This window comes from Sinocyclocheilus rhinocerous, unplaced genomic scaffold (assembly GCF_001515625.1).
Source record: "Sinocyclocheilus rhinocerous isolate Xijiao unplaced genomic scaffold, SAMN03320098_v1.1 scaffold1676, whole genome shotgun sequence".
Classification (NCBI taxonomy): domain Eukaryota; kingdom Metazoa; phylum Chordata; class Actinopteri; order Cypriniformes; family Cyprinidae; genus Sinocyclocheilus; species Sinocyclocheilus rhinocerous.
The window spans coordinates 793,476-806,469 of NW_015644618.1; the positions used below are offsets into that span (position 1 = coordinate 793,476).

The 12,994-nt window shown below is 40.2% G+C and overlaps 1 protein-coding gene across 3 annotated transcripts in view; it reads right to left on the reverse strand.

Moving 5' to 3' along the window:
• Positions 1-12,994, reverse strand: part of LOC107758444 (lysosomal acid lipase/cholesteryl ester hydrolase-like) — a 25,479-nt gene that overhangs the window by 1,997 nt on the left and 10,488 nt on the right. For 2 of the 3 annotated variants that reach the window (XM_016576176.1, XM_016576175.1), the window contains exons 4-8: positions 10,380-10,578; positions 9,558-9,667; positions 8,926-9,062; positions 529-675; positions 364-435 (exon numbers count right to left, since the gene is read on the reverse strand). In XM_016576176.1, the coding sequence (XP_016431662.1) occupies positions 364-435; positions 529-675; positions 8,926-9,062; positions 9,558-9,667; positions 10,380-10,578 (665 nt within the window). Of the gene's footprint in view, positions 1-108; positions 210-363; positions 436-528; positions 676-8,925; positions 9,063-9,557; positions 9,668-10,379; positions 10,579-12,994 lie in introns of those variants that run through there. The other variant, XM_016576177.1, reaches the window with a different exon arrangement.

Consider the following 12,994-nt stretch of genomic DNA (forward strand, 5'->3'; position numbering starts at 1 on the left):
TATATATACATACATATATATATATATATACATATATATACATATATATATATGACAGAATATAATACAGTGCACCTGAGAACACATGCAGGGCAATGTGGTCAGGCAGGTCCAGAAAAATCTCAATGCAGCTGTGGGTCTCACCAAAAATCCCCTATTGTAACACCTCCGTGCTTCTCTGCTCTGTCAATTCATGCTGATATTGAACTCTGAGGCAGATGAAGGAACTGGTGTTTGTGCTTTCACTCATTTTGAGGAAATAATGTTTTAAAGTGTATTGCAGATGGAATGGGACATTCAGTAAGGCATATTAACATGTCACATAGAAGTTTTTTTCATAAGAGTTTTTTTGTTGTTTTGTACCTGAGCCCAATGAACCATGTTCTGGACTGAGGTTCCTGCTGGGCAGCGTGTTGTGTACACAGGTGTTCTGCTCTGAAAAAGAGAGATGAAGGAACTCGTGAAGAAACATTCTCAAATCCATTGAGATAAAAAAGTGTGATTTAACAAAGCTTAAGAGTGTTATACCATGTTCAGGTTCTTCTCATCAAAACCACAGAGAAGAAAGAAGATGTTCCCGCACGGCACACTCAAAGGCTTTCTGCTGCAGAACTCAGTGGCAAAAAACTTAATCAACTCATTCTGAGGAAAGAAGTCTTTTCTTCCAAAGAGATCCTACAAAAGTAAAAAAAAAACATATTATTCTGATAAATTATCATCATGGCTGTATGCGCATTATTGAGCTGATTCCAGCATTTCTTTTGTATATGTTTACCTAGAATGGAGCTAAAGTAAATAAGTTTCAAATAATTTTTGTGTCTATAAATAACCGTAAAAAAATCAAACTCACTTTAACCCTCATGTGCTTAATGACCTTCAGTTGTAAGGAAAACAGTTTTTATTGATTACTGATTTCTGTAATGTTACATACTGTAAAAAGTAAAACACTATAATGTGTTATAGACTCTGTTCCAAAACCTAGTGAACTGTCAACAGAGGCTAGATTTTAAGGCATCACAAGAAGAATATATCATAAGAATATATGTAGTATACACACACACACACACATATATATATATATATATATATGTGTGTGTGTGTGTGTGTGTGTGTGTGTGTGTGTATATATATACAGTATCTCACAGAAGTGAGTACACCCCTCACATTTTTGTAAATATTTTATTATATCTTTTCATGTGACAACACTGAAGAAATGACACTTTGCTACAATGTAAAGTAGTGAGTGTACAGCTTGTATAACAGTGTAAATTTGCTGTCCCTTCAAAATAACTCAACACACAGCCAATAATGTCTAAACTGCTGGCTGCATAAGTGAGTACACCCCTAAGTGAAAATGTCCAAATTGGGCCCAATTAGTCATTTTCTCTCCCCGGTGTCATGTGACTCATTAGTATTATAAGGTCTCAGGTGTGAATGAGGATCAGGTGTGTTAAATTTGGTGTTATCGCTCTCACTCTCTCATACTGGTCACTGGAAGTTCAACATGGCACCTCATGGCAAAGAACTCTTTGAGGATCTGAAAAAAAGAATTGTGGCTCTACATAAAGATGGCGTAGGCTATAAGAAGATTGCCAAGACCCTGAAACTGAGCTGCAGCACGGTGGCCAAGACCATACAGCGGTTTAACAGGACAGGTTCCACTCAGAACAGGCCTCGCCATGGTCGACCAAAGAAGTTGAGTGCACGTGCTCAGCGTCATATCCAGAGGTTGTGTTTGGGAAATAGACGTATGAGTGCTGCCAGCATTGCTGCAGAGGTTGAAAGGGTGGGGGGTCAGCCTGTCAGTGCTTAGACCATACGTCGCACACTGCATCAAATTGGTCTGCATTGCTGTCGTCCCAGAAGGAAGCCTCTTCTAAAGATGATGCACAAGAAAGCCTGCAAACAGTTTGCTGAAGACAAGCAGACTAAGGACATGGATTACTGGAACCATGTCCTGTGGTCTGATGAGACCAAGATAAACTTATTTGGTTCAGATGGTGTCAAGCGTGTGTGGCGGCAACCAGGTGAGGAGTACAAAGACAAGTGTGTCTTGCCTACAGTCAAGCATGGTGGTGGGAGTGTCATGGTCTGGGGCTGCATGAGTGCTGCCGGCACTGGGGAGCTACAGTTCATTGAGGGAACCATGAATGCCAACATGTCTTTCACCGTTTGTATCACTCCGCTTCCCGTATTTCTCACAGCGAGTGTCATGGCGGATGCCCAAATCCACTAAAATGTAAAAATAATACTGTTTTTGTGTCACGGAATGTAGTTTTTAGGTGAGAATGTACTTGTTTAGACTTCAAATATTTGGTTTGTTAATAAAGATAACGCCTATTTGAAAATTTGCTTCAACGAGATGTGAGCTCCAGGGCGTCAGCGGCCGTTCAGCGCTCATGAACCCGCCGAGAGCAGCCTTACCTCGGCCAGATCTTCTGGAATTTGCCGCTGGCTCTGATGTCTCTATAGTGGTTAAACATGAGATATAATTCGTTTTGGGTCATTCTAACGGGCAGTCTTTGGTCTCATTAATCTATTATTTGTTCCAGAGGAAATAGTTTTGGCTGAGGGCAAAATCTCATCACGTTATATTTTATGTAACTTTAATGCTGTATATTAGAGCGCCGCCTTTGTACTTTTGACTGAATTGTCTTGCAACTTTTACGATGTCTGTTGTTGTTGTTGTTTATTATTCATTAAATACTATTTTATATTCATGGTAGTATTTACAGTAGTATTGGGAAACAGTGCGAGTGTGTGTGTGTGTGTTCGTGATGGTGATTTTTGTGACATTGTTCTGCCATTAGATGGCCACAAAAGACTGTTTTACGAGTCAGCAGTAAAGACTTTTATATTGAAAGAGACTGAAACAGAAGTTATTTTTTACTTTTAATAACAGCTTGTAAAACGCAGTTAACAAATGCACTGAGCAGAGCTGTCATCAGAAATCACCCTTAACATATGAAAGGACAGTACGACAAAGATATTGCTTTCCTCAGCGGACATTCAAACAAATGTTCTATTGTGAATATGAGATTGACTGAAGAATGAATACTGTATCAAATGCAGGTAATCACACTCGCTCAGTCCATCTCTCTCTCATAATAATCTACATATAATACAGAGAGCTTTAAATACAGTGATACAATAAGCTTTCAATAAAGCAACTCAATGTTCCTTCGTTACTAGTTCTGAAGTGAAATTTTCGAATTTGTAACGGAGGCTTGAGCTCAGCTGTTAAACTGTCAAACTGGGAATTGAATCTGTGGCAGAAGGAAGTAGTTCTGCACAAAAGGGTTTTTAAAGACACTCCGTTGTTATTTTTCTTATATATTTACACACTTGTGCCGTCGAACTGTTGTATAAACCCCTGACACCTAACCCCCCCATGTCATCGTCCATCACGATGTTTCACTGCAGACATCGTTCGATGCCAATTTGGTAGACATCGCCCAACCTTAATATATAGTCAACGTACTGCAAAGATAACTAAGACACACTGCGCTTGCAGCAGTCACCCCAACTGCTTCCCGTTCCGGTCCTTCTACTTCCAGGTATGAGGCCGCAGCGATGTCCGTCAGGGAAGAGCATGGTGAGGTGAGAGTAGTTCCGCTGGGTGAGTACCTGCGGACCTCTCGTTCCTCCCACACTTCGTGTCCTCCGGTTGAGCTTCTGGATGAGTTTGACAGCTTGTCTCAGGGCGAGTTAAATTTCTCATTTGGGGCTCGTGAAGAGGATGAGTTGTTGTTCACAGCATCGGAGGGCGGGCTGGAACCATCGAAAGCTGATGACTCGACGGAACTGGCACCCTCCCGGGTGCCGAGTTTCAGTCTGAGATGGATGCAGAGATGGCGGCCGTGCTTGCCCAGGCAGCCAAGAGCATTGGGCTTGAGTGGACTCCCCCACCCTTTCCTGAATACTCTCAGCTGGACGATTGGTTTCTGGCTGCTGAGTGCAACACTAAGCCGTGTCAGTCCCAGTTTCTTTCTTCTCGGTGGTGCACAAGGAGCTGACAAAATAGTGGAAGGCACCTTTCTCAGTCAGAATGCAATATAACAGCTCCTCCATTCTCACGGAGGTCCCCCAGGTGGAGAAAGCGATTGTGGTGCAAAGCTGGTTACCTGTTCTGCCCCAGGTATGTTGAACGTAGTTCCACTGAGACTGTTGGCAAGGTGTCTGAATGCTTGGTTGAAGCTCCCCAGCCCCTTTCATGTCTCGATCTTTCCAAGGCACAGACCATTTCTTTGGTTTGCCTTCGAAGGACAGGCATATATGTACAAAGTTCTTCCCTTCAAGCTGTCCCTGTATCCTTGCATCTTCACGAAAGTTGTGGAGGCTGTCCTTGGCCCTCTCTGGGAAGTGGGCATTTGCATTCTCAACTATCTCGACGACTGGCTTATTCTTGCTCACTCACGAGAGTTGGTTTGCGCACACAGGGACATGGTCCTCGATCACCTAGCCTGGTTGGGACTTCAGGTCAACTGAGAAAAGAACAAATTCTCCCCTGTGCAGAGTATCTCTTTTCTCAATGTAGATCTGGACTTGGTCACTATGCCAGCACGCCTCTTAGAGGATCGTGCTCAGTCAGTGCTGAGTTGCTAGAGGATGCTCAAGTACAAAACAACGGTTCTCTCAAATACTTTCAGGGGCTACTGGGGCATATGGCATCCTGAGCCGTGGTTATGCCATTGGGACTGATGCATATTCAGCACTGGATTCATACCGGAGTCCTGAGATGGGCATGGCACCGAGGCACACACAGTGAGAGCATCACACCACGGTATCGCCGCACTTTCAGCCCTTGGAAGGACATTTCATTTCTACGGGCAGGAGCACCCTTAGAACAAGTGTCCAGATGCATTGTTGTAACAACAGATGCTTCCAAGACGGGCTGGGGCACTGTATGCAATGGGCGAGCAGCCTCCGGGGTCTGGACGGGCCCTCGGCTGCATTGGCATATCAATTGCTTGGAGTTGTTGATGGTGCTTCTGGCCTTGAAGAGGTTTTGCCCGTTGATCCAGGGCAAGCACGTGTTGGTCCGGATGGACAACACAGCGATGGTCACATATATCAACCATCAGGGTTGTGTTTGCTCTCGTCGCATGTCACATCTCACCCGCCATCTCTTACTCAGGTCACTGCTTGGCATTCACATTCTGGGTGACCTCAGTCATGTAGCAGACTCCCTCTCATGGCATGTCACGCTCCGAGGTGAGTGGAGGCTTCACTCCAGGATGGTCCAGCTGATTTGGAGTCGATTTGGTCAGGCGCAGATAGATCTGTTTACCTCACGAGAATCCACTCAATGTCCACTGTGGTATTCCTTGTTCGAGGCCCCCCTCGACACGGACGCACTGGCGCACATCTGGCCCAGGGGTCTATGCAAGTATGCGTTTTCCCCGTGAACTCCCTGACTCTGTCAAAGTCAGTGTAAGATAAAGTTAATTTGTAAGGGAATTAATTATTATTATTTTAGCTCAGGTTTTGAGAGGAATCGAATCTGAAGATTCGAAGTCAACCTGATTAGAACTGATTTCAAATTTGATAGTTTACACTTTATCAACTGTTCGTCCAGCGAGACGTTAACATCCGTGTATTTTAACAATTTGAATATTTGTATTCTCCCTGGCCACAGGTTAATACATGCTTTTGATAAGTTATAAGCTACGAGCTAGGTAACGTGATCTGGGCAAGGTTTAACTTTAAATTACATATACACAAGACAATGATTCTTTATAAATGAAACAACAGTTTATTGGCTATTCTAGATTACATTAAACTAAGCTAAAACACACACACACACACACACACATACACACAAAAGGTTCAGGAAAATGAGTTAACGGAGTTGCATGAAGTTCCCACAGTTCTAACACTCGTTTTCCACGAGTTCTTTAAATTTAACCTGAGAGAATCACAAAGCAGAGATTTGTCTTACGTTTAATACCTAAGATCATTTCAGCACCGATTTCAGCAGATAGGAGACTTCTGTTTGTACTATTGCTGTCTTAGTGCTTGCCGACCCAGGAGGTGGTTTTGTAAATCACTCTCTCCTTGTGTTTCTCGTAAAGATAAGCTGAGCGGGACAGGAACTTATTTGAGACAATTGGCGCCTGGGCTGACCATGGTTCAGTTTTACGACTCTCACATGGTTGGGAGGAGACCTTAGTTTTTCCGGTGGAATGCGGAGATTCAATCGTTCATTTGTGTCTGTTCACAGAGGCCTTACATCAGGGAGGACATGGAACAACTCTTGTTGGTGGCAACATAATAGCCCAAAAAGACTTGGTTCTCAAGCTTGTGCTGTTGGCATCAGCTCCTCCCTGGCGGATTCTCCTGAGGAAAGACCTTCTCTCCCAGGGGAAAGGCACAATCTGCAGCCGTGCCTAGATCTCTGGTACCTCCATGTCTGGTCCCTGGATGGGACCAGGAGGAATTCAATGTTCTTTCACCCGCGCTGGTGAATGCCATTACGCAGGCTAGGGCCCCCTCTACAAGGTGGCTATACGACCTGAAATTTTCATGAATTGGTGTTCTTCTCAAGGGAAGGACCCTCGGAGATGTGGCATCGGATCAGTGCTGCCCTTCCTCGAAGAAGACCTGGACAAGTGCCTGTCTGTATCTACACTCAAGGTGTACATAGCTGCTATTGCAGCAAACCACGACACTCTTCCCTCACAGGAAGGGGACCCTGACCTGTCTCTGTTGTGTCCAGTGTGAGTTACCGAATTCCATCTTCACATTAATGGAAATGCACATTTTTATACGGACTACATAAATAGAGAATATATATATATACAGTGGGTACGGAAAGTATTCAGACCCCCTTAAATTTTTCACTCTTTGTTATATTGCAGCCATTTGCTAAAATCATTTAAGTTAATTTTTTTTCCTCATTAATGTACACACAGCACCCCATATTGACAGAAAAACACAGAATTGTTGACATCTTTGCAGATTATTGGTTCGTTCAATAGTAGACATTTCAAGATATATTTTTTTTTCATAGATTTATTTTTTGTGAGGCAAGTAGGCGGTTCATTGTTGTGATGCGCTCCATTTCACGAAGACTGTCAGAAAGCGCATCCTGTTTATTTTTCTCTATTTAACAAAAGCTCAACATTTTGGTGTTATTGTGAGTGTACATAAATAAAAGCAGAAATAGTTTTTTTTACGAATGATGTAGCCTATTAGGCTACTCTTATGACAAAAATGACGGAGTAACCTATTCTAAGTTCTTTCCGCAGGAAAAAATGCAAGGGATTGCGCGGCCGCCTCCATGTCATGCAGTAAGCGCAATAATACTCCCACACTTCTCAAACACTTGATATGCACATCTATAGCGCATATTAATCTAAATTAACGTCAGAGTGAATCGCCATAGCAGCCCTACTCCTTTCCACGAGAGATCATGTGAGAGATCTTTGTCCTGTCTCCTACAATATATCTGAGAAGCAGCTGTGGCGATGCCCGAAATAGCAGCTTGGCACATTTGGCCATCAATATACAGAGAGCAAAGGCTCTGGTTTGAGACTGTAAATACCAAGTAAATATATCCCCAGTGCTTTTTGATGTCATATTGCCTTTTGACTCACATTCCAAAATGCTTGTTCAGTGAATTTTAGGTGGACTGTATAAAAATCGTTGGGAAATGACTGATCTAAAGGCTACTTGTTTAATTTCATAAAACGAAAAATTTTAATTAAATTGTGATGAGCAAAATAATCAGGTAATAAAATGTTACAAAATCGAGTGGGCGATTTAGGCTATTTTATTATTATTATTATTATTATTAATAATAACAACATCTTTTCATCATATTTACTATTAATTGCCCAGCTCCCCCTGTCAATGATCTAGCACCTGCGTTCAAAATTCTCTGGCGCCGCCCCTGAGGTTAGGGGGAAAATTACCATTTATAAACATAGTGGGAAATTACATCTGTTTTGTTACAAACAGCAACTCATTTTAATTGTTATTTCTACCTCTTTCCAGTTGCAAAGCACTTTATTTAGAGAGTTGTTTAAGTGAGAGAACATCTGTAACTTAGTCCAGATGTATCTGAATGTAATAACTTTTATAATGTAATAAAATATAATTTAGGTGTATTAAAATAATATATTTTTGCATTGAAATTTGCTTAGATTTTTGTTTGTATATGCTGTCAATTATAGTTCTTATAGAGAAAATCGTAATCTTCGTATCGGCAGGTCACACTTACAAAGAAAAATCGGAAATCAGAATCGGCCAAGAAAATTGCAATCGGTGCATCTCTAATAGGGATCCCTAATGTCGTACTTTGACACAACATCAAAGTGACCAACTGAAAGGGAACGTCTCAGTTACGTATGGTCTCCCTCATTCCTTGATGGAGGGAACAGAGACGCCACAACTCTGAATTGCCTCTGAGTGGGTTGAGATGCTTCTCGACTCATCAGAACAAAACGAGTGAGCAAATGTCACGCTGGCCTATTTGTACCCAAATGTCCAGGGCGTGGCCAGCTATGCAAATTTTGCTAGCCAATTTCACTGGCCTTTTCTCAATGATGTCAGAGGTGTCTGGGCTCCCAAGTACGACCCCTAGTGTCAGACTTAGACACAACGTCTCCGTTCCTTCCATCAGTGAACAAGTGTTTCCATACGTAACCCGAGACGTTTTCTAAGCTTGCTTTCAATAGAGCTCTGAAACGTACAGATTGTTTTTATAGTACAATGACCCCTTACATGTCAAAAGGAAATTTGATTTTTCAATTCATGACCCCTTTAAAATCAATTGAGAGTATTGCTACTTATGTAGAGCGTTCCAAATTCTTTCTTTTAAAGGACAGATCCTTAAATGGCAGCTGCCTAAGTAGGCAATGGGGTAGTTTTCTAGTTTTCTGGAACAGAGCTACAGTACAGTGTTTTAAACAAAATGCTCACCCAAATGAAAAACTCTGGAATAACAGACAATTTGCTCATGGGGCTTTTGGTCAACCCCACTGTGGCGACAGGAGCCAGAGCAAAGAACATCTTGATTTTGCTGGCCAGCTCCGGCATCGTAGAGAAAGCAATGAACGCTGACAAGCAAGAATGAAGAATAGGAAGTTATGCATCAGCATTTAAAGAAAAAATAAATATATAATAATATAAAAATATAAAATATATAAGGCTTGGAATAACATGTCATGCATAGCAAAAAGTGTGAAGTACTGTACTTGCTGTGTGGTGTGAGATGTTCCCACACAGAGGCGGACAGTAACTAAGTACATTTACTTGAGTATTGTACTTAAGTACACTTTTTGAGTATCTGTACTTTACTTGAGTATTATTTTTTCTGGGAACTTATGACTTTAACTTCACTACATTTGAAAGACAAATATTGTACTTTTCACTCCACTACATTTCTATCCCACACGATAACACATATTATATGTCAGTATTAGATGCATAATGCACAACACATCTCTGAGCATATTTTGTAGACCAGTGATTTGATGAATAGCAACTCTGAGTCACATTTCCACATATAAAAATGATGAATCACTCTAAAATGCTCAGAGGATAGGTGATACCTATAGTGGTTCCCTGGGAATGGCCCACATAAAAGATTTGCTCCTGGCCAGTGGTCTTTGTAATGGAGTTTATCACTGCAGGAAGATCCTTCTTAGCCAGTTCATCATGACTAGCTCACACACACAAAAGCAAACAACACAGAAAGAAAAATAGATTTATTTATTTAAGATTTTGAGTTTAGGATTCTGGCTGATACATTATCAACACAACAGAGAATTCCAAAAATAAGAACTAGATCTGTATTTCTAGAAGAAAATACCAAAGTTTGCAAGGTAAGAAAAATAGTAATGTTAAAATTTGAGGTATGACTAGGTTTCAAGCTTTGCACACAAGTATCAGCTGAAAAGAGGAAATAAATGCTTAATACAAGGAAGATTTACAAGAAAAAGATTTCTATTTCAAATAAAATGTTGTTCTTTTGAACTTTGAATAACCCTGAAAAAATATATCAGAGATTTGATCATTATAAATTGTTTGATAATTGAAATTGATAATAAAAAATTGTTTTAGAGTACCAAATCAGCATATTAAAATGATTTCAGAAGGATCATGTGACACTAAAGATTACATTACATTACAAGAGTACATAGAAAATTACATTCATAAATATATTTATATAGAAAAGAGTTATTTTAAATTATAATTGCAATTTAACAGTATTACTGTTGTACTGTATTTTTGATCAAATAAATTGCTTTGGCGAGCATAACGTAACATCTTAACATTCTTAAAAAGTAGAAAGGTTGATGTTTTTTGAGAAAGTGTAAACCACAGAGTAACATGCTGAACACACCGCGTTCATAGAAATGTTGTTCTTGTACCTGAACTTCCAGTATTCTTTCTGTTTAGGATCAAGGCTGACGTGTTTTCTGGACCAGGTGTTCCCACGGCTGTTGCCTAGCCACACGTCAAATCCAGCATCAGCTAGGAGGAAACCCAGGCTGGTGTTGGGCAGGTTTGTCACCCAATTACTTCCAGCTGCGAGAAGACCATGTTGGAGGAACACTACAGGCTTGGCTTCTGTTATAAATATGAATCAAGAGACCAAAAAATGTCACAAAACCTTTCAATGGATGTAAATTTAATCAAATATACCCATATTTTTTAGAGATTACACTTTTGGCCAGCAGAGGGAGTTATGTGCATTAGCTTCATACTGATAATGCCATCCTTTCTTTTTTGGGACCTTTATCGTGAATATCTGTCAGAAACAGGATGTGAGCTGGTCCTCTTAGTAGCACAAACAGACCTTGAGCTGATAGCATTGTTTGACTTCATACCAGCCATTCTTTCTACCCCTTTAAACCCTGCAACTCACACAACAAGACTTTGGAAGTATAGTGGAGCTGGAGACTACATTTTTCATAACTGCAGAATAATCCCAGGAGAGCAGTTGCACAATGAGTCACCATAGGGTTTATGGGAAATGAAGTTCAAAGGAAATCACTGCTTCAAACCTCATATATTAACCTGTTCATGTTGGCATGATTTTGAGAAAATGAATACAATTTTCAGAAAAGTTTAGGCCTAATTTTAATGACTCTAAAAATTACCATTAAGTAAAAAATAATATATTTTTCTTACACCTTGAATACATGTGAGTGTACACATCTTAGTAATTATTTTACTTTTAAAAAATTTTCGATGTAAAAATTACAAATATAATCAATTATTAATGTTAAAATTGCTTTCTCATAAAAGTTAGGTTATCTGATACTAACATTGATCAGAGACTAACATAACAATACATGCTGTCATGGGGGTCTGCAGGTGTACCTTTGTTTTTCTTTATTTTATCCTCTTTTTTTCCTGTTTCTAATTGTTTGTTACACCACATGATATGATTTGGCAGGCAAAGTTGATCAAATCTTAATTATGAGTGAAGCAATTTTGTTAAAATATTACTATTTATCTAAGAAATAATAATAAAAACAATTAAATCAAAGCAATATGTGTGTGCACTGCGAGTGTGCATGAGCGCTCAGTCTCCAGGAGAGCGCGCTAGAGCTGAATGGTTAAACACTGGCAAGAATGAAAAAGTAATGCAATTTATAAACTTTAGTGACGATGTGACACTGCCTCGATTGTGCAAGTGACAATTCCTGTGTCAACTGTGCAGCGTGCAGTTCGCTTATAGTTCACTAGAGTACCTCACCTTCAGCATTACAATTATTTCACCCGCGCCGGACAGAGACTGAGATGGTGCCGCTGCATGTAGCGCCAAACCTTCTCACGGCAGGCGCGTGCCATCAGCTTGAGATAGGCCTTTTCGGTTCATATATTGTATACAATTAATAGGCAACATGTCTAGCCTAGTCAAAGTTTAGATGTAATATTAAATAGTCACTATAATACAATAAACAGGATGCCTGTTTATTGTATTATAAACCCTGAAATAACCCTGAAATAAACCCTGAAATAACACTGAGCAGAAAAAAACAAAGAGATGTATTAGTTTCATTTGTATCATTATTTATTAAAATGCAAGGTTACTTGAGTCAGAAACAATGAAAACAATAACTTTTTCTTGAGGTGTTTGTGAGGCGGCTTCATGTGCGTGCGCTTTGGATGTGACCGTGAGCGCCCAGAAAACTAGTTTGAAGCAGCAAAAACCGAATGGTTTAAAACGACTTAAAAAGACGTGCAAATGAAAACTTTTGTGATGATGCAACACTGACCCGATTAGGCAAGTGACAGTTCTGTCAGCTGAGCTAAAGTCTTGTACGCAGTGTGCAGCAGCTCTCTAATGTGTAGTGCAGACGAGATGCGCTGATGTGAGGCAATTTTGAGAGAGTGAGAGCCAGAAGACGCGGTACAGCTGAACCACTCACGCTGTTTTCAAATGACTGACTTAATCTGATATTCTGTGTGAATTTTTTTTAACTCATCTAACCTACATTGTATATTAAATAAATGTTTGCGGGAATTTTCCAAACGTGCGAAACCTGCGAAAATGAGTAAAACCAAAACGCGCAATCCCGCACCGAGATTCAGGACGTGATTAAACATATATTCTATTATATAGAGATGTGTAAAATACATTTCCACGACTTTTCCAAAGCTTTCTGGGTTTTTCATGACCGTACGAACCCTGTAAATGACTATTTTTATTTTTTTTAATCGTTTTGATTAAATTTCTGCTCCACTTTGTGTGGAGGAAGTGAGACGGGACAAAGTCCCTGTAAGATATTAGGGTATTCTATAGTCTTTGGACGGGAGAGAGCGCTCAAAACTCTTCAGATTAATTTAGTGGAACATTAATATAATATAGAATCATCCTCTGTAAAGAAGTGAGGCGTGAACATGTGAGAATTTATCATTATCTTTGTAAATGTGCGCTCTTTTGGGCTAAAGGCTTAATGGAACCGTTTAAAGTAGCCATGTGATCACAAATTAATCGGCGATTCGGCGCAGCGCAGACATGATTTAATACGTG